We start from the raw sequence: 26,623 nt of genomic DNA on the forward strand, positions 1-26,623 counted from the left end.
TTTGCCACCCTAAGAGCACCCTGCTGGGCGCTCAGGCTTGGATGATGGGGTGGAGAGTGATCTGTGATCAGAGGACGCGGGGCAAGGCGAGGCTGGTCCAGCTAACGGACAGGCAGGCGGCACTGGGCCGAGCGTCCCCGCCCGGAACAAAATGCAGAGAGAAAACCCAGAGGAAAGATATTTGAATTTCAGTATGTCTGTAAGTCTTATGGCACTTTGCAAACCAAGTGAAAAATTGTTTTATGCGATAGTATTGTTTTTATTTTGAATTATATATTAAAGAAGCAGCGCCATTTGTCATCTTTCCAGCACCCAGGACCTCTGAAAATCTTAACTGTGCCCTAAGTCCAGACTCTCCAACAAATCAGCTGAGTGACCCTGGACAGACTGTTTTTCTGTCTCTGGGCTTCAGTTTGCTCATCTGTTAAACGGGCTCGTTAAGCAGCTCTTTTTGGGAGATTGTGAGAACTGAATTAAGTGAAATTCCGTATGTGTGAGGTTTAGCTGACCTTGCCAGTTATTTGTTCAAAAAATACTTATTCTCCCTTTCTTCCTCCTCTGGAACGTCCTCCTTGAGTCTGGGGGTTCCTAGAAGCCATTGCTTCATTGCACCCACCCTCTGGGCAGGGCTGCCCTGACCCTTCCTCTCTGAGGAGCACTTACTCCTCCCTGAAAAGAGGGTTTGGTAACGCAGACCAGCCAGCAGCTCCCTCGGCGTCAGTGTTCAGCACAGCGCCAGCCCTGGGCAGAGGCAAGCAGCCGGAATACTCTAGCAAGAGTACGGGGGAGAGGAGAGGCGTGGGGGGGGGGGGGTGGGGGAGGCACACAGCCTGGGGCTCCCAGCCCGCCCTTGGCTGCTCTGCCGCTCTGCGACACAGACGATTTCTGTCCCCGTTGGGACCTCAGTTTCTTCATCCACAACCTGGGCGTGACGATAACAGCACCTGCCTCACAGGTGGTGCCTGGCAAGGCGCGAGACGAAGTGCCTGGCACCGAGCCAGGGTGGTTCAACAAAGGGCACCGCCACTCAAGCCACATCTGCCCCTGAGGTCACCAAGCGTCTGAGCTTCTCGTGAGAAAGAATTTGACGGCTTCTCCGCAGAGGACAGCCGGAGAGGAAGTGAGGCAGGTGAGACAAGAACTAGACACAAGGAGGATGAGCAGGGCAGGAGGGCGGCAGCTGGCCAGTCGTTCCTCCACCCTGGCAGTCTGGCAGGGCCAGAGGGGCCGCACCCTTGGATGAGACGGACCACGGGAGGTCCAGAGCTGGACGCGCTGGCTGGCTGTGGGACACGCCCGAGTCCTCCACACTTCCCTCGCGTGTAAAAGGAAGAATGACATCACAGGATCAAGTAAAGCAATTCACATTGAATGTTTTGCACATAGCTGCTCCTGTGCGTTTACACTTTAAATTTAAATGCCTTATCTAAACATGTGCATAATGAATACAAGTTTATTTGGGGAACACTAAATACGAATAAGAAAAAAAATGAGAGGGAAACGCTCAAAATCTTACCATCGTCCCTGATTTTTTTAGTGTCTGAACTGTATTTATCAACTCAAACTCTTCTCTTCACAAAGATAAACATATAAATAAATGGGATCACATAATACATACCGACTGTTAACCTTAATTTTCCACTTACGTATGTAATATATGCTTTTCCACTTATATACATACTTATATATATTAAATATACATTTTATGATAAAAGAAAAAAGCACATATTCAATCACCACTTTTAAAAGCTGCAGATTACTTCTAGTATGACTGTCTTAATTAGCATAGCTACCTCCTAGAGAGGTATCCCAGTTTTGACATTTGCATTTCCTTGACTATTACTGAGGCTAAGCATCTTTCCATAAGTATATCAGCCACTCAATTTTCTCTTCTACAGTTGCCATTAATATGTTTTGCCCATTTTTCTGTGAGGTATCGCTCTCTCTTATTAGTATATTTGTGTATTGGAGATGCTAATTCTTTATTAGTGGTATAGATTTAAAAATTTTCTCCAGTCTATAATTTGTCTTTTGACTTTGTATATGGTATCTTTTATTTTTCTTAAGTTTCTACATGCAATATCTATCTTTTTCTCCATTAACTTTGGATTTCCTATTCTGTTCAGAAAAGTCTCTTCAAGGCCTAGATTGTATAAATATTTTCCTATTTTCCCCTCATCACATTGTTTGGGCACATTTACATTTTTCATCTACTTGAAATTTATTTTTTTACTTTTTATTGTAGTAACATATTTATAACTCAAAATTTCCCATTTTAACCACTTCCGGTATGCAGTTCTGTGGTGTTAATTACATTCACCATATTGTTCTACCATCACCCAAACCTTTTCATCACCTCAAACTGAAACTTTGCACCCAATAAGCAATAACTCCCCCATATCAACACCCCCTGGTAGCCTAAACCCGACTCTCTCTCTGAATTTGCTTCTTCTAGGTACTTCATATCAGCAAGCTCATACAATACATGTCTTTTTCTGTCTGGCTTATTTCACTCAACATGATAGCTTCGAGGTTCATCCATATTCTCATGTCCCAGAACTTCATTCCTTTTTAGGGCTGAATAATAATAATATCCCATTGCATGGATATACCACATTTTGTTTCTCTGTTCCTCTGTGTGTAGACACTTGGGTTGTTTCCACCTTTTGGCTGTTGTGAATAATGCTGTTATGAACAGTGTTGTACAAATACCTGTTCTAGTCCCTGCTTTCCATTCTTTTGCATACATACCTAGAAGTGAGATTGCCAAGTCACATGGTAATTCTATGTTCAACATTCTGACGAACCTGATATATTCTTTTTAATAACCTTATTTTCTTTCAGACGGACAGCAACTTGTTCCTACCCAATTAATTAAATAAATAGCCTTTTCTGCACTGGTTTGAAATACCACCTATCCTGGGATATATTACTGGACTTGATTCTATTTCTCTTGCATGGCCCTAGCATTTGATCACAGTGATTTTATAGTTAAGTTTTCCTATCAGGTAAGACCACTCTCCCTCACTATTCCCTCGCTGCTCTTTTCATCATTACTGTTATTAAAATCCCACCCCGGGGAAGCAGATGTGGCTTAAGTGATAAGGCCTCCGCCTACCAATTGGGAGGACCCAGGTTCACTCTCTGGGACCTCCTGGTGAAAAAGAAGAGAAAGCATGCCTGCGCTGTGAGCCAGTGCCCGTGTGGTAAGCCGAGGGCCCACGTGAGTGCCCGCACAAGCAAGTCACACAGCAAGATGATGACGCAATGAAAGAGAGACGAAGGAGAGAGTCAAGGTGAAGCACAGCAGAGACCAGGAACTGAGGTGGCACAATTGACAGGGAAGCTCTCTCCCATCAGAGGTCCCCAAGACAGAATCTCTGAAACCTAGAGGAGAAAGATGAGAAGATAAGACAAAAAGACAAATAGAAACAGAAGATGGCACAGGGAATGGATACAGCAAAAACAGCAAGGTGGGGGTGGGGAAGAGGGAAAAAAAACTTTTAAAAAAATCCCATCCACTATGCTTTTGAGCCTATACACCTCCAATAAGAATAAGGCCTAGAGTAGTACTGTGCCTGGGAGTTTCCTCCTGACAGCCTTCATGTTACTCAAATGTGGCCACTCTCACAGCCAAGCTCAGCATGTAAATGCAGTGCAGTCCCCCGAGCGTGGGACATGACACCCAGGGATGAGCCTCCCTGGCACCAAGGGATCGCTACCACATATCAGCTGAAGATGCAACTAGAAAAGGACCTTGAATTAAAGGTTCAACACGGATCAGCAGAATATCCCTGTCTACATATAATAACATGACTTCAAAATGCTGTTTGACCTAATGTAAGGGGGAAATGGAAAGGAGAAATGAGAATATAAGGCTATGAGTCTCTAAAAAGGAGTCTGGAGGTTGTCAGAAGGAATGCCCTTATGCACAAATGAGCAGAGTCTGAGAGACAGATAAAGTAGATACAACCCCAGGTATTGGTTCTTTTGAGGAATAAAGAGACCCACAGGTTCTATGATATGGCAGATGGGGTTCACTACCATGGCAGATGGCCCTTCTTTGGAGCTGGTGTTTCTGCATGATGGAATTGGACTCAGAGGGGATCTCTTTTCACAAGACTTGCATGCTACTTTAATGGAATTGTAGTTGGTGCTGGGGTTTAAGATATATTTAGGGGATTTGAATCTCTGGACTGATAATATGACACCCAGGCCCAGAGCCTCAACAGACTTCAGCTCCTACACTTTGATTTATTGGATTTACCCCACTCAGCTAACATTGAGTTGAAGAAGGTCAACCACCACACCATGGAGCCTAGAGTGTCTACAACTGAAAGCAGGAGGAGTGCATCCAGTATCCATGTGGAATCTGAGCCTCCTCTTGACATAGAGGTGCAACGGACACAACCAATCCAAGGTCCACAGAGAAAATGTGGAATGGGTGTGGGAAGGGTAGCCATGGTGGCTGCTGGGTTTGGGGAATGGGAGGAAGAGATGAGATGTGGAGGCATTTTCGGGACGAGGAGGTGTCCTGGGTGGTGCTTCATGGACAATTACGGGACATTGTAGATCCCCCCAGGGCCCACTGGATGGAACGTGGGAGAGTGTGGGCTATGATGTGGACCATTGACTAGGGGTGCAGTGATACTCAGAGATGTACTTACCAGGTGCAATGGATGTGTCACGATGATGGGAGAGAGTGTTGCTGTGGGGGGAGTGGGGGGTGGGGGCGGTGGGGTTGAATGGGACCTCATATTTTTTTAATGTAATTTTTAAAAATAAATAAATAATTTAATAAAAAATAAAATAAAATAAAAAATCCCATCCAGGGAGCAGATGTGGCTAAAGTGGTTGAGCGCCTGCTCCTACATGGGAGGTCCCAGGTTCAGTCCCTGGTGCCTCCTAAAATAAAAAAAAAGCAAGCAACAAGCAAACAAATGAAAAAACCAACTCAGGGAGCCCATGTGGCTCAGTGGATGAGCACTGGCTTCCCACATACAAGGCCCTGGGTTCAATCCCCAGCACCGGTACCTAAAAAAAAAATCCCATCCAGCCATCAGAGTCTGTGAATGTCAGTCTCCTGCAAGGCCAGGAAGGGAAAGGGTGGGCCTGGCCCATAGACATCCACGTGCCCTTTCAGGAGTCACCCAGGACAGGCAGACAGTGTCCTAGGTGAGCACCTTCAGAGCATAGACCCTTGCGCCCTTGCCAACTAAAGACGTGCCTAGAAGGCCTGAGCCTCCCTCTCTGCAGTGACCGTTACTTTAAGGCAATGTGCCATTGATTAGGTTCTTGTCTCCCGGCTCCACACCTACCCCTTTCTCTGTCGTGCTGGGCTTGGACCCCACAAACCACCTTTCTGCTTTGCCAGCTATTCCCTGTTAGACTTTGTCAGCAGAGGCCACCAGAGGGAGGCTGCGAGGCTGGAGGGGGAAGACGAGCCCCGCTCTTGGCTGTTGGCGTCTGTGTTCCTGGAAGTGTAGCTCCAGCCATGCTCCTGCAGCCCATCCAGAAGCTGCAGCTGGATGCAGTTTGCAGAGTTTTCCAATACTTGCACCTCCCTCATTCACCCCTCTCCCCCTTGCCTAGATTCCATTACCAGCCGGCAGGCACCCTTTTCTCAGAGGCCTGGGTCGCAGGTCCCAGGACCCCGCCTCTAAATATCTAAGGTTGTTTAAACATTTTGTTTCCAGCCCTCCGATTGGCAGCTGCTCCTGCAGGTACTACCTGCATGATTCCTTAGCATTGTCTCTTTAGCCCTTCAATTACCTAACCGTATACCCAGCTATCAATTCTTTCTATTAAATTCTCTCTGTTGGACTAACTGGGGTGGCCTCTGCCTCCCGACCGGACCCACTGACAGTCAGGTAGTGGGTCGCAGGGGAAGGAGCTCAAGGACTGCTTCTCTTGGCTCCCCCTTCCTCCATTCCCAGCAGTGTTTGGCTGCTGGTCGCCAAGGAGACGGCTGACAATTTCCAGTTGCCAAGTCTCCCCCTGGAGCTCTACCGCGGCGACATTCTGGAAACGCCTTACTCTTTCCTGCTCCCCAGCCAGGGATCTTGGAGAATCTAGCCAGGTGGGGAGGGTGGTGGGGAGGAGATGCAGACCAGGCCTAAAGGTGGCCTGAAAGACCAGAGGTTCTCCTGGACCCCGGCTTCCCCCGCAGAACTCAAGCGCCTGGCCCAGCCCCGCAAGGCTATGGGCCAGCCTGGACGGGCCCCCTCTACCCTGCCCAGACAAACACCCATCGGGTGTCGTGAAGGCTGAGCCCTCCAATGGGGTCCTCGACCTCAGAGGACTCTCCTGTCCCCACAGGCCTGCTAGGAGCCTCACAGTCAGCAGGAGCAGGGACAGGCCAGGAAGCTGAAGGGCCTGGAGCCTTTGCTGGCTCCTCGGCCATTTCTGAACGTTCTGCTCACATCCAACAGCGTCCAACACCCGCTGAAACCGAGTTTACTGGCCCAGACTCCAGCCTCTTTAGTAATAACAACAATGACACGAATAATAGTTCTAAAAGTACAGTGGGTGGGAATCTTGCTCCACAAACTTAGTGTGCAAAAATATCCATTCCTTTATTTTATTAAACTCAAATAAAATCTGACTCCATTACCACAGCCCCTGTGTGCCCTCCCCCTCCCATCTCCCACCAGGGTCCCATCAGAATCCAGGAATCTTGGGATCTACCAAATAATAGAGAAAGGCCTCTGCCCTCCAGCCCATTGTGGTTGCCACTAAGCTCTTTGTTGTCCAGGCCTTCAGCGGCCAAAGCTGACCATGCCCGTGCTAGGCTGCCCCGGTCGGGCTCAGGCCTGGTCCCTTCAGGCTCACCCTCTCCCAGGACCCGCTGACCTCTGAACTGTCCCCAGGCTCAGGGAAATCTCTTTCTCTCCGTTCTAACTACCCCCAAAGGCACTCTCCCTTCTCCCACTCAGCCCTCTCACCCAGCACACCTAACACAACTTTTCTGTGAATTTAGGTTTTACATAAATAGGAAAATTTTAACTTTGGTGCCAAGCAAAGTTCTGCTTTCTGCCCTGTAAAAGCCGCTGAGGCAGCATCGAGCTAAAGGCTGAAGCTTCATCTATTTTATTTTTGCAGTAGCGTGTTAAAGTAAATTAAAGACAGCATTACCTCTCCTCCCTGAATATTTTAGTATTCCCTTAAAAAAATAGAAACATTGTCTTGCGTAATGACACAACTATTATCCCATAAGTTTCACAATACTGTTCCAGTATTGTCTAATAAACAACTAGCCCGTCGTTTGGATGAAAACCCGAGACTTGGGATGGGTGAGTAACCCGTTCAATTGTTGCTCAGCTCCTGGACAAGAGAGCCAAGAAGTGAACCCTGAGGTGGCCCAAGGTCCCCTCCCTTTCCACATCCCCATTTCTGTATAAAGGCTGATACTGTACGCTCTCAACTAAATCCAGCATTTCACAGCCCTGAGAGGCAGTCCGGGTGGATGTTATGCTCATTTGTTTAACAGTCTGGAAACTGAGGCTCAGAGAAATGAAGGGCTTTGCCCAAGTTTGCCAAGCAAGGACTGGGCATGGGAGGCTCTGATGGAACAGAGGCTGAGTTTCCAGGCACAACTGGAAAATCTGTGCCCACAGGTCATGCTCAAGCCTCGACTCATACAGCCTCGGCCTCGGCTTCCCTCTTCCTCCCCTTTCTTCCACTCCCCATCTGTTCAGCCCCCTTTGTCAGCCCCTCCTTCCAAGAGCTTCATTCATTTCCTCTCTAGCCTCGAAGGAGCCATTTACACAGTGACTTTAGCAGTGACCCCTGCCAGGTCCTTGTCCCTCTTGCCTCTTCTCCCCTTCACACAGCAAAGAACCCGGTGGGGGGCCATGCTGGCCACTGAGCCTCTGACCCATTTCCTCTCCAGCCCTCGACTCATCTCCTGCTGGGGTTCCCGAGAGCCTGGGGTTGGCCTCTGACAAGACACGCATGGAAAAGCCATTTGTCTCCAGGAGCATCTGCTTCCTCTGCTCCAGCTGCCCCATCCTTCCACAGTCTGCTTCTCTAAAAGCCTCAAGTTTTAAAATGGTCTCAACAGGCTAGAGGGTTGGGTTAAAACTCGCTGGACCAACCAAGAGAGAAGCCTGCAGGTTGGCTCAAAGTAACCCAAGATGCAAATGTAAGAGGGGAAGAGGTCAAACACAGAGTCATTGACCCCACGTTTAACAAGCCACGTCATGGCTGCTGCACATGCCAGGTAGGGGTTCCTGGGAAGTGAGCAGGAGCAGGAAACCCCAAAGCATGCTCCGGCCACACCAACCCCAGTCAGAAGGCCTGGAGATTCATGGAGCTCTCTCCACTCTGAGTAACAAAGTCCGCCCAGCTTTCCACTTGGGCTAGAGTGAGGGTCCAAGGTTTCAGTTTGGCTGGGCATTCCAGCATCTAGTACGCCTTGGTTCATAGTGACTGAGCCATAAATATTCACTAGATGCATAAATGAAATTCTAACATGTATGTAACTGAGAAAGATTTTGAGTATTCTTGTCAGAAGAGAAGGAACTGAGCAAGTCCACAGGCTACTGGCCAGACCAGATCAAACCACCATCTCAGAGTGGACATGGACAAACGAGAGGATGTCCAAAGATGAAGACCAACATGGACCATGGGATATCAAGACCCCCACTCTTTGCCCCCAAAGGAACATAGAGTCTGAAGACATTCACTGTTCAGAGAGGCGGGCGATCAAAATGAGGGGACCTACAAATTGTCATTAAGGTCGGGCAAGCCCGTCATCCTCACCAAGGGGATGTCACCCCCAAGGACCACCAGCCATTCTGCTCCCAGCTGAATCAGAAGAGATCCTTGGGCAGGGCACAGAGGGGCCTTGGCCATGGGTTGGATGAGAGTGAGACAAGCATCTGTCCGTAGGAACACGAGGCCTCTGGGGCACAGAGAGAGGCGGGGACGGCCTTGGCCAGCGTCTCTGGCCCCAGCGGGAGCCTGCCTGGTACCCAGGTGTGGCAGCTGCCATCGTGGCTGAGCATGGGAGGGAGGGCGCACTCTAAGCAGGCCCTTCATGGAACTGACACCTGACATCAGATCCCCCTTCTCACGGGGGCCCCGGGATCTCACCTTCCTCTGGTGGGAAGATGAAAAATCTGACCCCTCTCAAGCTATCATTCAGAGGCAGCTGGGCAGCGGGACATACTGAGAGCACAGAGGTCTCAGGGTGCTGGTCTCCAGCTCCAGCCCCAGGGTCCAGCCTCACAGGTGGAGTCTGACTATTAATAGAAGGCATGAAAGGTGCACCTGCTATAGGCCAAGCACCTATGTGTGTGTGTTCATGTAAATTAAACAAATACAGAGGTTTATAAAAAATAAGTGAACTGTAACCTCTACTCAGGTCAAGAGCAGAGGCTGACCAGCGCCCAAGCAGCCCCCCATATGCTCATGTAAGTTTTTCATTTCACATGCACAATCACCTGTACAACAACGGAGACACTGGCCCCATTTATCATGAAGAGACGAGGTTCAGGCAGGCCCAGAAATTTCCTAGTTTCACAGCTTGCAAGTCAGCCTCAGCTCTGTTTCACTCCAGATCTCCCACTAGCTTCTCCCAACAATATGTGAGTAAAATACCAGTGGTTCCAACTGACACCGAAGAGCGCGGGAAGGTACAGTTCACCCTCATGGCCTGGGGCAGCTGGTTGAACTTGAGGCCACTTGGGGGCTGTGCAACTCTATGTTCAGTGGCTTTATAAGATCATCCAACTATAAATGCCAGGAACTCGCAGGCCTCCCACCTGGGACTTCCCCAGCCTGGTGCCCTCCCCAACTCTGCATCATGGAGATTGTGAATCGTCAGGTGTCAATAATTCATGAGGAATCGCAGCCACGAGGGTAACAGGAGAGCAGGGAGGAAGGTATCAGGAGGACTGAGGTCAACAACCTGAGCCAGACCCCCATCCCGCCAGGGCTTGGCTTGGCTTTGTGTGGAGGGGGCCCAAGAGGCAGGTAGGAGCCTCAGGTTGGCGTCCACCCAGGGCCATGGGGCCATGGTGGGTCAGAAGGCCCAGCTCGGTCCGCTCAGCTCCCTGCTGCTGATAGCCCTCTGCCTCCTGCATCCGGGGGCTTCAGGTGAGTGATGCTCTGACCATCCACCCTGGACATCCCCTTGTTCCTTCTCCTTTCTTCCTTGGGATCATGGGGAGCAGGGCTCCTTTTGCACACGCATAACCATCCAATGAAGCCTATTCATTCATCTGTTAGACATTTTACTAGTGGGCAGAGCGGCGACGGTGTGCCACCCACGGAGAGCGCTTTGCAATACCTTAGGAAGCGGGACATTATCCCGAGGGCCACCGTGGGTTGTGACATGGCCAGATTTCGGTTTCAGAAAGTCGGATGGTTTTGAGGGGGCTGCAGCTGTGAGACTGTCACAGTCTAGGACAGAGACGCTGGTGGCGTTGGCCGAGGCGGTGTCCATGGGGTCGGGAAGAATTGGTTTCTGAGTTAAATATTCCTCTGGAACATCAGAATTTTGCCTTCGATCCCTTCCCACTCAACTCCATGCCTATCTTCTCCTTTTCCCTGGGGAAGCCGACAGAAGTGGGAGGTCTGGGATTGGGAGTCAGACAGGGCTCCAAGCCCAGCTGCACCACCTGCTGTAGGATTCTGCACAAAGTGATTTCTTTTCTGAGCCCTGTGGGAATGTTAGTAACTGCCTCCAGAGGCTGTGGGACTTAAAGGCAGCAGGCGATGCACATAGAGTCCAGGGCAGCCCAAGCGTGAAGGAGGCATCTCAGGTGTGGAAGCTGTTGTGAATTAGCCCTGTGGCTTCCTGTCCTCCAAGAGACTTCTTTTCATCAAATTTGCCAAGGCTCTCAAAGGACTTGGCCGTTGGCATGGGACAGGAGAGTGAGGTGCTTGGGCAGGTCCTGGAGATCAGTGCAGGGGGTTGGGGGGGATTGCCCTGAGCACATCAGGAGCACCCCGTACCTGACTTATCCCACAAGGACCCCTTAAGGCCTGATCTCCTGAGAGTCTGCAAGGTCCTGATAGACTGAGCACAGGGGTGGGACGGCCCATTGAGCTCTGTGTCCTCGGTGCAGGGCACAGAGCAGGCACTCCACAGCTATTTGATGGATGCGTGAAAGCTTCTGGGCTGGGGGCAGGCTGGGGGCATCTTCCCTTTGCTGCAAAGGGACTGGAGCAGGACGGGATCAGACTCTGGAATCCTGGAATCCTTGCACAGAAATCCAAAGACCCTGAATTGCCAGTGGTCATGTACATCTCCTGCCTCTTCAGGGGTCACCAAACCTGGCTGATCATCAGACCTACTCTTGGGTGCTTGTTTCAAAAATTCAGATTCCTGAGGACCGGACCTCCTGGAGCTTTTGAGTCTGTAGTCTGGGTTGGGTCCTGGAAATCTGTATTTTCACCGAGCTTTCTGCTGATCATTCAGGCTTCCCCAGAAACGGGCTCTTGCCCACCACCACCCGACCGTCTCACCAAAACCCTGCCTGGGCCTGCAGAGAAGGCCAGGACACCCCGGAAGAGCTGTGTCATGCTCTCTCTCCCCAGGCCAGCCTCCACCACCCCACGGGGCCCTCGCCGAGGAGGCCATGTCCGTGCGGGGCGTGCGGGGCAGCTCCGTGGAGCTGGCCTGCGGCTCGGGGCCCGCCCCCCTGCTGGTGCTCTGGAGCTTCACCCCGCCGGGCTCCCTGGAGCCCCAGCCGGTGGCAGTCACCAACGGGGCAGCGTCCAAGGTGGAGGCCCGGGCCTCGGCGCTGGGGGCCGTGAGTCTGCGCAACGGCAGCCTGGTGCTGGCGGAGCTGCGGGAGGGCGCCGGGGGCCGCTTCCTGTGCCAGGCCCTGCGCATGGCCGGCGGGCAGCTCCAGGTCACCTACTCCCACCTCTCGCTGGTCGTGCTGGGTGAGGGGCCCGGGGGCGCACACCCGCCCCGACTGCTTTGCCTCTCTTTGCATGTGCTTCCCCTGGTGTTCTGCTGGGCCCGGTTTCCAAAGCGCCCCCCACCACCTCCAGGGAGCGGGGGAAACCGGGGCTGGCGGGGGCGGGCGGGGCCGGGGGCTGCGGCGACTCACTCAGGGCCTCTCCCTCCCTGGCCAGTGCCCGTGGCGAAGCCCCAGGTGCACCTGAGCGACGCGTCCCCGGTGGAGGGAGCCTCCGTGGAGGCCACGTGTGCCCTGCAGGAGGGCACGGAGCCTGTGGCCTTCGCCTGGCAGCACCGGGCACCGCAGGGCCCTGGGGAGGGCCTGGCGGGGGTCACGGGGCCCCTGCTTCGGCTGGATCCAGTCCACCGGTCGCACCTGGGCTGGTACCTGTGCAGCGCCCACAACCCTGTCAGCAATCGGAGCAGTGACGGAGTCTTTCTGGATGTCATCTGTGAGTGGGACTGGGGAGGGGTGACCCTACCTGCCCGCTGGCCCTCGGCCTCCCGCCACACCACAGCACCTCCCAACCCCTTCTCAGCAGGGTGCCCCAGGCCCCCAACAGGGCTGTGCGAAATCTGGCTCAAGATTTGGGGGGTTTTAACCTCTGGGGGTCCTGGCCCCCTCTTCCCAGGAAAATGTGCATCCTCTTTCCACAAATGTACCCATAGTTTCCAGAGTGACCCAGAAAGTCTGACTTTGGGTTGAACCTTTGGGGCTCTAAGGGACCAATGAAACACGGAGGAAACAGGGAGGGGAAGCGAGGGGAGCAGGTGGGCGCAAGTGGGGGGTGGAGAACCCGAGGTTAGGAGGCTTGGGTGAGGGACCGCAGGGGCTGCTCTGGGCCACACTGTCTCTCTTTCAGACTGTGGGGCACAGAGATGCGGCTAGTCCACATCGAGACGGCTGTAAGGGCAAAGCCCGCCCTGAGTTTCAAAGACAGACGGAAGGACAGAACGTACAATAACTCACCAATAATTTTTATATTGGTGAAATTTTGAAAGATGAGTGCATTTAATTAAACAAAATGATGAGGTTATTAAAATACTGTTGGTAAAGGTGCTTTTTGGGTTATTTTCTACATCTTAAAATGTTGACTACTTGAAAATTTGAAATAGCTTCTGTGACCTACGTGTTTCTACTGGACAGGGTTGGTCTAGGGTTGTTTCGGGGGTAGGGGTGGGTTCCTAGCAGTTTTAAGGAACCAGGACTAAGAACTCCTTCTCTGTCGCAACCGGGGTACTTTGCAGGAATTGTAACCCAGGGCCTGGGGCGAAGGACGGGAGGAGGGGTCCTTGGGAAAGAGCTAGAAGCAGAAGGGAACCGGGTGGAGTCGGGCAGTCCCTGGGAGTCAGGAGCCCTCCAGAGGAGAAGACACCCAGGTCGAGGTGAGCAGGGTGGAGAAGGAGCTGACCCAAAGGAGCTCTGCAGCGGAGGGACCGGCTGCTGGCATCACGCTCTGCCGTTGGAGTCACCATATGTCCCAGTGTGCCCGTGTCTATCTCCAGCTTAGCACAAAAGCCCCGTGTCCCAAGAAGCCCCTGTTCTGGGCAAACAGGGCAAGGTGGGGGGACACTCAACATCCCTGCCCAGCACACCCTCCGGCGCTCCCCCACCTCAGCCCGCCCCCCAGTCCCTCATGAAGGGGTCCAGCTTCCCTCCTGAGCTCCCAAAGCCCAGTGTGCTCCCCGGGAGCCCTGGCCACCTGCCTTGCACTGTGCCAGGGACGCCTGCACGCGGAGCTCCTCGAGGGCCACGCGCCGGGGTTGACACAGAGCAGGTGCCTACGGCACGCTGGGGCCACCCGTGCCTTCCCTCCGAGTGAAGACGTGGGAGGTGAGATGGGTCCCCCTGCCCTTCCAGATGGCCCAGACCCGCCTGTGATCACCGTGGAGCCGACGGCACGCGCCGAGGGCGGCTTCTGGGCCAGTGAGAGCAGAGAGGTGACGCTGAGCTGCCAGGCTGCGTCCAACCCGCCCAGTGACTATGCCTGGATGTACGAGCACACGCAGGTCCACACCGGGCCGACCTACGTCCTGGCCCGCGCTAGCCGGGCCCACGCCGGCCTGTATACCTGCCTGGCCCACAACCGCCTCCTGGACACCTGCACGCAGACCGCCGTCCAGCTCACCATCAGCTGTGAGTGGGCAGGCGCCCAGACCCGCCGTGGGGGCCACCCACCGTCGCGGTGCCCTGGCAGAACCCAGTGCTCTGGGAAAGTGGGGTGGAAGGGGGGCTCTGGGGCTGCAAGGCTGGGGGGAGGCCGAGAGGACCAGGCATGGAAGGGGCAAGGGAGGGGATGCCCCGCCTATACACCTCCTTCCCGAAGGTTCTTCTCATGGCCCTGGGGATGAACTGAGGCACAGAGGAGGCTGGAGGAATGCAGGGAGGCAAGGGGTCCTGGCTCCTAGTGCTCCACGGCAAAGAAGAGAATGGAGGATGGGGACTTCTATGGGGTCTTCTGGATTCCTGCTGCCCGCTTTCTCTAAATCCCCCCTGCCCCTGGACCTGGGAGCTCCAAATCCCCACCAGCCCTCAGAGGGACTCATTCTTTCCCGGCTGACTGCCTCTCCCTGCTAGCACTTCTCCTTTGACATTCCATGCCTCTGAGCCTCCTTGGGGCTGCACAGCACCAGCAGCAGAGTCTGCACTCCAGGCCGGTCCTCACTCACTCCTCCACCCAGATCCCCCTGACGGGAAGCCCTCCTGTGCGGTGCTCCCCACCCTCGGGGCTGTGACTTTGGTCTGCGCCTGGCCTGGGGGGCTTCCAGCTGCCCTGCTGCGGTGGGAAGGGCCCCAGGGAACCGGCCCTACTGCCCCCAGCAATGTCACCTGGAGTCATCCTGCCTCCCTGCTCCCCAACGGCAGCGCCTTCACCTGCACTGCCCAGCACCCAGCCCTGGAGCTGCCTGCCCTCTGCAGGACTACTCTCTGTGAGTTGACACTGACACAGCCAGGGCTCTGACCTTCCAGGAGAGGGTGGGGAGAGCCAGAGGCCCACAGGGCCCTGGGATCCAGGGTGGGGCTCCGGGCCTCGGGCTCTAAGGGGCAGGCAGCCCTCAGTCTCAGACCCCACCTCCCCACCTTCTCTGCACTCCCCCTGAGCTCCAGCCACACTGTCCCTGCCCTCGTTTGGACTCAGAGCCTGTGACACCCTCCTGGCCGTCTCCCGGCTTCCAGAGCTAGCAGGCTGTCATGCACAGCCCCACCCTGCTGCTGTGGCAGCCCTGCTTAGCGGTTTTGAAATAGGCCTTTGGGTGCCTGCTTTGTGTGCTCTTCTGCTTCCTCTCTGCCTGGAAAACTCCTACTCATCTGCTACGCCCAAGTTCAAATGTCATCCTGCCTGTCTGCCTTCCTACACCCTCCCATTTATAACATTGGCTTTGTGTCTGTCCCCACCCCTTACCTGGCACATGGTCAGAATAAAGGATGAACGAGTGGATAAATGAGTAAGTGGAGGTGTGGGTGAGTGAAGGAATAAACAGAGGCAGGGAATGGGCTGGGCCTGCCAAGTCCTACCTCCTGCCTGAGGGCCAGGCTGAGTCGCCCTTCATTTTCAGGGGAACCCCTCGGGAGCCCCACCTGCTGGGCCGCAGCCACCAGAGGAGACCAGGCGGTCACGCTGAGCTGTGGGTGGCGTGGAGGCCAGCCGCCGGCCTTGCTGAGCTGGCACGACGGGCAGCAGCAACCACTGGGTGGCCACAGCGCCTCGCTGGCTGTCCTCCTCCTGCAGGGCCATGAGGGTCTGGCTGGGAGAGAGTTCACCTGCTGGGGCACCCACCCGCTCAGGACCCCCAGAGCCCGCTGCCGGCTCCGGCTCCGTGAGTAGGGGCTGGGGACCAGGGGAGCAGCCCTTTGGGATGAGGGGCACTCGCGGGTGGCTGTGCTGGCGTAGAAAATGAGTCACCTCCCAGGGACTCGCTGGTCTAAATCGGTCACATCCAGCAGAAATAGAACATGAGCCTAGAACAGTCATTTTATGTTTTCTAATAGCCGTATCAAAAAGTAAAGAGAAGCAGGTGAAATTGTTTCTTTAACTCAGCCTATTCAAAATATCATCATTTCAACATGTAATAATATAAACCTCATGGAGATATTTTATGTGTTTTGTTTTTTCATACTAAGTCTTTAAAACCTGGTGGTGTACATTTAGAGTCCATCTCAGTTTGGACCAGCCACATGTCAAGTGCTCAGTGGCCACGTGGGGTGATTCGTGGCTCCCACGTTGGGCAGTGCAGGGCTGGAGGACGTGGGAATTCTGACTGTATCTCTCATTTGCTTTGATTTGCATAAAGGAGGTGTTGATGTGTGTTCGCATTCCCACTGGCAGAGGTCTTTATGCATTTCTCACTCCCTCTATTTGATTTTTGTTCTGGGTTCCTCTCTGTCCTCACCTGGCCCTGCTGGTCTTATTTATTCCCACCTCAAGAAAAAAAATACAAAGTAAAAGAGGTGAGACGAGCAGACAGAGGAGCCGTCAGGTGTAACAAATCTCACAAGGTGATGCACATCTCCGACTCCAAAGGTGGTGTGTTTTCAGGGGCTCTCAGGAAGTCCCGACCTGAAATAGTCCCTAGTAGGAATCCAACCGAGGAGATTCTGGAAACTCCACCTTAGGAGACGCTTTGACCCCGGAGCGCCTTGGTCGCTCCCTAAAAACTGAGCCTCCACCAGGGACCAGCCCTGATCCTCGAGCTGGGGTGGGGCCACTCTCTGGGCACCCCCTGGCCGGTGGCCCTGGCCCCACGCTGGGGGTCGGGGGGTAGGCGATTAGTCAGACCTGGAGGGAGCTGGAGCGTGGACGGGGCGGGAAGGGGGAGCATGGAGGACACTGCCATTGTCAGCAACCTGGGAACACATGGTGAGAGGAGGCTGGAAGAGACCCCGGGCCTGAAGGAAGAGGCTGATTGGCCTTCAAGGTCAACTCCGCAGGTGCCCGCCCCCCTGCAGCCCTGCCCTGCTGCTGGCCCGAGCAGGGACCGCCTTCCAGCCTCCCGCCTCTGTCCCCGCAGAAGCCCCTCGGCTGGCAGTGGCTGAGCCTCGGGTGTCCGTGTTGGAGGGAGGAGAGGCCTGGCTGGGGTGCGTCCTTCTGGGGGGCACGCCCCCTGCCCAGCTCCTCTGGCTGGACCCCCGGCAGCAGCGGGTGGACCCAGGCGCTGCCGGGCTGGTGCTGCACCCGGAGGGGACCCAGCTCCGCCTCGCCATCCCAGACGCCGACCCGGAGCGCCACAGGGGCACCTACTGGTGCGTGGCCCGCAACGCCGTGGGCAGCAGCCGCCGGGGCGTCCTGCTGGAGGTGCTGAGTGAGTGGGGGGTCGCGTGTGTTCATGGGGGGAGAGGGGGGAGCCTCTGGCTAAAGAGGCGTGGAGGCACAGGAGCCCCTGCTCCTCAATCGGGGTGCAGGGCCCGGGCTGAGCGGGAGCGGAGGCGCCTGACCGCGCGGGCCATCGGAACCTCCTGTGGGTAAACTGAGTCCGGAGGGGGTAAATCCAGGGCAACCCAGAGCCGAGACCACCCAGGCCTGAGGTACCTCTTCACAGGCGGTCTCTCAGCGGGAATAAGCCGGGGGGGGGGGGGGGGGCACAGGTGCGTCGCCGTGCCTGCAGGCGTGCGCGCCCCCTCGCCCTCAGGGTACCCAGCGCCCCCCAACGTCACCATCAGCCGCCTCGTCTACGCGAAGCACCGGAGAGAGGTGCAGCTCCAGTGGGCCCTCAGGGGCCCCGGGAACCTGACGGGCTTCGTGGTCCAGCGCAGGGCCAGCGCCCCGGGCCCCGCCGCTGGTGCTTGGGAGACGGCGGCCAGCGGCATCGAGCCCGAGAGCAGGGGCCGGCGGCTGGGGGGCTTGGACCCGGGGGTCCTCTATGCCTTCCGCGTCCTGGCTCTGAACCACCGCACGGCCGGACAGCCCTCCGAGGTGAAGATACCAGGTGCGGGGCCATCTCCAAGGAGGGGCTCGCTCTGCGCCTGCTCAGCTTCCTCCGCAGGGCAGCCCGGCTCTGTCCTCTGCTTCCTTCCGCCGCACTCCTCCATCCCCCAACTCCCCTTCCTTCCTGCTGCACCCCTCCACCCCCCTTCCTCCCCTCTGCTGCACTCCTCCATTCCCTTCCTCCCCTCTGCTGCACTCCTCCATTCCCTTCCTCCCCTCTGCTGCACTCCTCCATCCCCCCTTCCTCCCCTCTGCTGCACTCCTCCATCCCCCCTTCCTCCCCTCTGCTGCACTCCTCCATTCCCTTCCTCCCCTCTGCTGCACTCCTCCATTCCCTTCCTCCCCTCTGCTGCACTCCTCCATCCCCCCTTCCTCCCCTCTGCTGCACTCCTCCATCCCCCCTTCCTCCCCTCTGCTGCACTCCTCCATCCCCCCCCTTCCTTCCCCGCTGCACTCCTCCACTCCCCCATGCTCCCCACCCCCCTGATGTCCTCTTCTCCCTCCTCTCGGGGCCTCAGGGGTCCTCTACTACTGCTCTTCCCACCCCTCCCGGAGGCTCAGGAGGCTCCAGGCCTGGGGGTAGGAACCGCAACTCAGCCGGGATCAGCAGCAGGGGCGGGAGGTCTGGTGACTGAAGAAGTGCGGGGCTCAGCTCTGTGCCTTGGGGCTCCTGAGCGGGTGGGTGCCCCAGCCAGTGAACTCTCTCCCAGCCAGACCCTCACGGCCCTGCACGCTCTCGGCTTCCTACTGCCCTCATTCCATCCATCCCGGCCATTTCCTGAGTGCCACGATGCTAACTAGCCTCCTGCCTTCCGGGCCACAAACAGGAGGAATCCCGAAGGCCCCAGGCAGGCGGGGCACCTGGCAGAGCACCTCTTCCTGGGGAGACCTGGTCAAGCCTAGCTCTCGAGGCCCCTCAGCAGGGGGCGAGGGACCGGGGTGGGCAGGGCGCTGTGTGCTCGGTCCCCTCCACGTCACCGTTGCCCAAGTCCAGCAGAGGCTTAACCTCTTCCACGCAGCCTGTCCTCTCTCCTCCCAGCAGACCCCCCCTTCAGCGCCTACCCGGCCGTGCTGGGGGCAGCAGGCGCAGGAATGGTGGTGGCGACGGCGGCCTGGCTACTGGTGTTCCAGTACGCAGCCCGGCACCCGGAGACCTTCCCCCGTGAGTGGGACGCTGAAGTGGGGGAGGGGGGCTGCTTGACCCCATTAGGTGGCCAGGGCTGGACCCATCCAAGGAGAGACACAGAACTCCCCTGGACCAGGAATCGAAGTGGGACTGGCTCCCCAAGGCAGGATGTTCCGCAGGGCCCCACTCGTACCCCCACCCCCAGGCACCTGGGGCCAGCCTCCACCCCCAGGCACCTGGCGCCAGCCTCCACCAGGTTGAGGGGTTCTAGGCGCCTATCAGAAAGGGGGTGGTGGCAATTCTCCTGGGATTGATGGCTGCTTGCTCGAGTGACACTCTCCATTTCTTCCTACAGGCCTGGCTCAGCTGCTTGTTCCCACGTGAGTGGGGAACCCGTCAGGATTTGCCTCTCATCAGGAAGGGAATAGGGAAGCACAGCTGCTGCTAACTTGGCTCTCCCATTTCATCCTCAGGCACCGAAGTCACCAACATCAGGGTCCAGGGGAAGGCGAAGGGACCCAGGCAGGTAAGCACCATCTCAGCCCAAAGAGGAGGCTCCCATCTGAGGCCGCCAGGCTGAGCGCATCATCCACGTCTCTGGTCATCTGAGACGTGAGGACAATTTGGGATCCCCTTCCTCCCCCAGGCAGCACTCTCTCTCCCTTATTCACATATGCCTTTTGTAGGCACTGAAACACCAGCCATCAGCGCAGGTTCAGATCCTGCACAAGAATCCGATGCTCCAGTAAACGTCACCATCACGGTGACTGCAGCACCCTGAGGCCCCAAGAGGAAGGCGCATCTACCCCCAGGGGGCAGAGAGGAGACGGGTAGTGCTCCTCCTGGCAGACTTCGGTCTTAAAACCAAGACAGCCCAGACGCCAGCGACCCCTGCCCCACTTTGTGCCTGTTCTTTACAACTGGCGCCAGCTCAGCCACGGTACCCTGAGAACCTGCTTACAGAAGCCCTGGCACAGCTGGCAGCAGGTAGAGGCGGACAGACATGGAAGATGCACAAGTGGTAAAAGACTAGCCAAGGGGCAGCGGGCAAGAGAAAATGATGGGAGTGGGACATCTTGAGTGCTGTGACGGGACGAGCAAGCTGGCTGCTTCCGTGAGCCAGATGATTCCTGAATAAACCAGACTGGATGCTCTCACTAGTGGAGGGTTATTTCCACTCCTGCTCCTGCAGGAGAGGCTGACTGCTGAGTCCCAGGTTTTCTATGGGAGAAGCTAGGGAGGGAGAAGGCACGCGTTCCCTTCATCCCACGGCAGGAAACAATGGGCTTTTCTCTGAGTTCTTTGCTTTCCAAATCTGATTCCTTCCCTGAGAGTATAAGCTTCGATTACAGGACCTGACGTGACTGGGGCTAGGTGCTGGTCCCACGGACTTCGTCTTGCTCACCTTGAGCTCAGGACTATCTTTCCATCTGCAGTGGGTGAGCCTCTAGGGCTCTGTGCCACAAGACGGAGCAGAGGTGTTCCAGGCTCAGTTTCCTGCCACGGAGCCTGGGGGAGCTGGCACAGAGACGACCGGGGCCGTTCCAGAGTTACACTCCTGTCATCTGCCAGCATGACTCACTGGCTCCAAGTGTGCATGTGTGTGTCTGAAATCTGGGGGAGACACAAATGAAGGCTTGTTCGACTGACGAAGAGTGAGTGCCCAGAGCTGCCTCCACAGGGGACTCAGATGACGGGAAAGCCAAGCGAACCAAGGGACAGTCCTGCCAGGAATCGGGAAAGGGGCGCCTGACGGGAGACGGAAAACTGACGCAAAGTTGTTCTTTAGGTTCTCACAGGTTTTGACTTTATAAAAAAAGATGTTTTGGTTTTCCCTCAAAGCTCTCAGTACTGGGCTAAGGCTTAAGGGAGGCTCAAATCTGAGAATAAAATAGAAATGGGCCAGGCCTCGGGCAAGAGACCCTGTTGGCTTTCTGGTAAAAAACGCAGGAGCCTGGAGTTCTTAGGGCAGTAAAACAAAGCTTCTTCTTGAGAAGGGTCACTCTCTGGGGTCTACAAAGATGGCACCCACCCTCCCCGCCCTCACCCCTCAACTCCCCTCCGGCTTCTCTCCCGCCCTCCCCTCTTCCTTCCAAAGAATCACGAAGACCTAAGGGGGACCAGCCTGCTTGAACACACCATCTTGGCTCAGGGATTTTCCCAGCCTCCCTCAGGAAACACTTGCAGCCCTAAAACCTATTCCTTCAGGAGAACAGAGGGGATAATTCTCTTGGTTCCCAGATATGCACAGAGGATTGTCAGGGAAGGACAGGGTGGAAGTTCCAAAGAACTTCAGAGTAAGATGTACACCTACCTCAGTTACAAACCAGAAGCAGCTTTATACAGACGGAGAACCTGAGTATTGCCATCTTCACTTGCTCCTCTACATGAAAGCAGCATTCTCTTTTAATATAAAATCACATCAACCAAATAAAAACTGTCAAAGCTACATCATTTAAAATATATACAATTTCAAACACAATATTACAACTTTAAGGAAAATAAAACATACTTTTCTATATGATACAAAACATGCATCTTAAAGTCATTGCTTTAAAAGAGAGCCACACAGGTCAAACTGAAATTAGAAAATTAACTTCTTGGCAGAACTGTAGCTGGGATGAGCCTTTTGACATCATCGGCTTGCTAGGACTGCAGTGGTGCTCAGGGACTTGTTCAATAAAAACAAAACCCATGCAGAAATGCTTCTTTGAAAGGACCACTTGAGAGGTAAAAACACTGCAATCTGGCTTGTGTTCGGGATAGCACCTCTCACCAGATTCTTAGTGCAGAACCCAGAGAAGAAGGAAAAAAGGGGAGGAGGTGAAATGATCTAAGAGGAGTGGGGGAAGGTTAGGGTAAAACCATGAACTAAGCTGAATTCTAAGACTACAGAAGGAACATGAGGAGGTCTGACCGGGTATGGGATCACTAAGCAGAGCGGAATTGTAGACTCCAATTCCCAGGTGGGGTGGGGATGGTAAAGTGGGGTCAAGGAGAGAAATGCCAACCCCTCAGGACGACCAGTGCAGGACAGAGGACAACTCCTTTCCTTCCTCGGAGGATGCACAGCTGGAGCAGCACAAGCGTGCGTTACTGGGCCTGTTCAGACAGAAGTGTAAAAGACAGTGCTTTTGGAAAGCAGTGTGGGAAAATGGACAATGGCAGCTCCAGAGAAGCTGGGTTCAAGGCTCTGAGGCTCACTAGGTGACTTGGGGAGCTTAAGGCCAACTTTGCACTTGGCTGTGAGAGTTAAATGAGACAACAGTAACGAGCACCTAGCAGGTGCCTGGGAACAGAGCAGCAACTAACCCACGGGAGTTCTGTCTCCCACACTGTACTGGATCCTCCTGTTTCCTGGTGAGGCGACATTAGGTAGAACTGTCTTTTGTGACAACTGTGCAGTGTGTAAATGTCCAGAACAACTCAGGAATTAGGGAGAACTCATACCTCCTAAACATAATGGCAATTATATATATATAGATAGATTTATATATCTCAATATATAAAGGCATTTTTATAAATAAAAAACAATAAAAGGGAAAACACTTAAAACAGCGTTACTAATATAAATAAAGCAGTCCACAATGAGATTGCCCTCAAGGTAAAGAAGTCACTTTTCTCTTCCTAGTGGATCAATCCCATACTCAAACTCAATCTTTAAAAGCAGTTTATGACCTAAGGCTCATGCTAACACACCTCTGTTTCCTGAATCAAAATGACCGCCAATAGACATTTACCCCCCAGTTTTCTAAAACTGCCTCTGTAACAGCATTGCTGTAACTTGACTGGCAAACACGGGGTATGTTTTCATATTCTGTGAACTAGGACTTTGTCCTTGGGTAGGTACAGAAGTAAGGGGTGCAGCTATCCTCCTCCAAAGCTAATTGCATCTAAACAACACGAAGAATAAATTCAGTATTCTACGGGCAAAGACACCTGGAATGTAGAACACGCTTCGACAACGTCTCTAAAACCCTACTATGAAATCATATTCACTCTATTCTACTGGCGTTAACTCTTGCATAGTGACCCAGTTTAAACAGCACATTTTTCACTAACAGTTCTATTTATAAAATATATAGACATATGCAAGGGAATACCGATGCATTTATATAGAAAGATGGTAAGGTAAGGTAGCATTATATTCTATTCAACTGCAATTTCTGGGAAACTGCAAAACTTTTTTCGCATATGCTGGAACTGCTGGACTCTACATAAAGAGAGTCCTTTTTCATTTTTTTCCCCCAAAGGGATGCACAATCCCCAAAGCAGCAGTGATCCAGTAAAATTTGACTCAAGCTATTAAATGCACTTATACTGTTGTGTTTTTTGTTTTTTTAATGTGAAAAAAAAAAAGCCGTCCAAAGGCAGCTGCAAATGTCCTTGCCATTCAGAGGCAGCAGTAACTGTGATTTATGAGCTCTGCTGACCAAAGGTTTAGGTGCTGGTTAACGACGATGACATTCTGGAAAAATGTCAGGAAATTTCAAGTCACCCATAGTCCTTTCCTTCTGAATTAAGTCTTTTCTGACGCCCACATCTTCTAGGCCATTGCCCATTCTGGAAGTCAGAAAATGACTTTTTTTCAGTTCATGTGTACCATGAACGCAATCCTGTACTAATAATGGAGCACGTTGGAGAGCGGCTGCCAAGCTGGAATCCTTTGAACCAGCCCCCTTTCTTCTTAAAATGTGTATCTTTCTTGTCAAGGTGCCACTTTAAAATCTTATATTGTTCCTAGCATAGAAACAGAGTCAAAAAGAGCCACATGGTGCCCATTTTCACAAACAAATGTAATTTCAAAAGTAGTTGAATATTAAGGCCTGATTTTCCTCACTAGCTTTGGTTCTCTTTCTGAAGACTGCAATAATCCGACTAGAACTCGACCTCAACCACAACACTGTGACGACTGCCTAGAAAACTGAGCCTAACTTGTGCCGAGGTGAAGACAGAGAGGGTAAGCAGGGCACCTCATCACCACCGTTGTGGAAGGCACACTTATAAAATTGCATAAGCCAGATCTCTTGCTGTAAATTTTAGGTTACTACTATGCTGATCTCAAAAATGTTCTCAGAGTCTACGAACACAATATTGAAAGACAGCTTTCCATCCGAAAACTTGGCTGCTGGCAAACTTCAAACTGCCTACGCCACAATGCGAGAGCCCTCTCAGCTGAACAGGCCGGTAAGGTGGATCTCTTCCAGACACTGAGGTTGTCAGAAAACATGGAATGATCCCACCGCTTCCCAGAAGATTAGACACTGCGGAAAACAAGGCTGCTTCCTATAGAGGGCGAGGAAGGAACAGGGAAGGGGATTTGAGATACATTCATATGACATTATGACTACAAAAAATAAATAATGATTTCCTCTGATGTGAATTAATGTCCCTCCCACGGTCTGTCCCCAGGTCGGATCTGTGCAGGTACTGGCTTGAACTGGGAGCATGACGTCATTCACACGTCCTCAGGTTTCCTGGGGGTGTTGAAGGACCCCTGAGGGGCTGTCTAAAGTAATGCCAGGAGCAGGCCACGTTGTCTTTTCAGTACATTCCTCTGAGACAGGGGGCAAAATAAGAGGATTCCAACTTAAACTTTTGTTCTCTACTTCTGAATGAACACAGCTGTCTCCTGAAAAACAGAAAGGTTAGGGAACATTATGAAACGATAACAGGGTGATTTTTACCAGTCAGTCTAAAAACATTGCTTCAAGCAATAAAGAACGAATAATGAAACAGAAGCAGAGTCCAGTTATATTTCGTTTATTTTTGAGGGAGACAATAGGTTTAAAAACTTTAAAATAAAACTGATAGTCAACCAGGATGGCGACATAAGCAGCTCCAGGATACCATTCCCCCAAGGAATCCTCAAACAACTAGCAAATACTGGCAGAATATCATCCTCAAAACTCTCAGAAAGTAGTTCAGAGCTTTAATAACTGGGTGAATGTGGAATCAAGTAATTGCCATTCTGAGAAAATGCTAGAAGTCGTGGGCACCTTTGCTGGCTCCTCCCCACTCCCTGCCCAGGCCCTCTGTGGCATGGTGTGGAACTGGCCTGCTGCACGCCCACAGTGGGCCCTGGCCCTGCTCTGCAGAGGGCAGAGTAACCCCGACGTGCATACAGAGGCACCTGGATCATGCCAACCTACTGGACGGCAGCCTCAGAACCTGGAAACTCATCTCTGACTTGCTCACTCAGAACATGCCCTGCAGACAGGAGCAGCTGGTGTCCAGCTAAAACAGTGCAAAAGTAATTGGTCTAGGTGGCCTGGGACAAAGGATTACTTGCTTTAAGACACACAATAGAACACTGGGGGTAGAGGGGCAGAGTCTAATTCATAAGGAGTAAAAGAGGGCACCTGAACTCCTGTAAGTGGAGGAATTCCTAAGGCCAGGAAAAGACTTAGGCTCAGAGAAGATGAAGAAGATCCTACACTGTACATTTGCCTCAGGCTGATGTTGATAGGAGACCTTTTTTTTCATTTTCTTCATTTTTTAATTTATTTGCCTCAGGCTGATCTTGATAGGAGACCAAAGCAGAAGCGATATGCACAGGCTGGGAAAGGTATGTTCTGCATTTGTTTATTTTTGTTAGTTTCTTGGCACTCAAGGAAATCACCGTCATATCACCAGCTGGACATAAACTTAAGGAACAGAGATTCATAGACTAAATCTCACAGTTACATTAAAATATTAAAAGGTACAGTGTGTGATGGGATATTATCCAGTTGTAAGAAGTAATGAAGTCATGAAGCATATGACCATGTGGATGAACCCAGAGAGGATATTATGTTGAATAAAGCAACAGGCAAAAAGGAAAACTATTGTATGATTTTGCCATTATGAACTAAATATAATGAGCAAACTCATGGAATTAATAGCTAGAATATAAGTCACCAGAGAACAGAATGTGGTTAGAGAATGGAAAGCTGAGGTTTAATCTATGCAAAATTGGTAAAAAGTTGTTTGTAAATACCAATGGAGAAAGCACATATAGGATCTATAATTAGTAGTGTTAATATATGGGTATGACAGTGGTTTGCCTTTTGTTTTCTTTTTTCTTGGAGTAATGAAAATTCTCTAATATTGAGGTGATGAATGTGAAACTCTGATTATACTAAATGCCACTGATTGTACACTTTAGATAAATTCTATGGTTTATGAACAAAAGAATATAGCGTGGATTAGGGGGAAAATATACCAAATATAAGATACAGACTACAGCTAATAATAATAGTTTTATGATGCTCTTTCATAATTTGTTACAAATGTTTCATAACAAAAAAGGGTATTTGCGGTGGGGTGATTTATGGGACCTCTGTATGATGTTATGCATGTTTGTTTCATAAGTTCACAACTTTTACTATACACTTATTATTTATATATGTTCATGTATGAATTACTCTATTGTTTTTACAATGAAAAAACGTACAGTGTGCAACAAAATATTACAATACAAAGAAAGAGAAAATGAAGGCCCATCCAAAGTAATTAGATAAAAATCTGGAAAATATCATTGAAAAAGACTAGGCTTCAGATAGATTTGAACAAAGACTTTAAAGAAATGATCTTTAATATGCTCAAAAAGATAAAGAAAAACACAATGAAAGAACTAAAGGATATTGGGAAAATGATGAAGGAACAATGTGCGAA

General features: G+C 52.4%; 2 protein-coding genes across 4 annotated transcripts in view; one reads left to right on the plus strand and one right to left on the minus strand.

The window, feature by feature from the left end:
• Positions 1-10,019: 10,019 nt before the first annotated feature.
• On the plus strand, positions 10,020-19,951 carry VSIG10L2 (V-set and immunoglobulin domain containing 10 like 2). The gene is made up of 12 exons (XM_058289238.2): positions 10,020-10,101; positions 11,548-11,898; positions 12,094-12,369; positions 13,779-14,054; positions 14,600-14,848; positions 15,476-15,736; positions 16,928-17,218; positions 17,546-17,842; positions 18,881-19,003; positions 19,323-19,347; positions 19,441-19,493; positions 19,654-19,951. The coding sequence occupies exons 1-12, from the start codon at positions 10,020-10,022 to the stop codon at positions 19,746-19,748; spliced, it is 2,379 nt and encodes a 792-aa protein (XP_058145221.1). The 3' UTR covers positions 19,749-19,951.
• A 1,386-nt stretch (positions 19,952-21,337) lies between these two features.
• CDON (cell adhesion associated, oncogene regulated) overlaps positions 21,338-26,623 on the minus strand; it is a 110,012-nt gene continuing 104,726 nt past the window's right edge. For all 3 annotated transcript variants that reach the window (XM_004469246.5, XM_012529318.4, XM_023591952.3), the window contains exon 20: positions 21,338-24,599. In XM_004469246.5, the coding sequence (XP_004469303.2) occupies positions 24,436-24,599 (164 nt within the window). In that variant the 3' untranslated portion in view covers positions 21,338-24,435. The remainder of the gene's footprint in view (positions 24,600-26,623) is intronic.

This window comes from Dasypus novemcinctus, chromosome 27 (assembly GCF_030445035.2).
Source record: "Dasypus novemcinctus isolate mDasNov1 chromosome 27, mDasNov1.1.hap2, whole genome shotgun sequence".
Classification (NCBI taxonomy): Eukaryota; Metazoa; Chordata; class Mammalia; order Cingulata; family Dasypodidae; genus Dasypus; species Dasypus novemcinctus.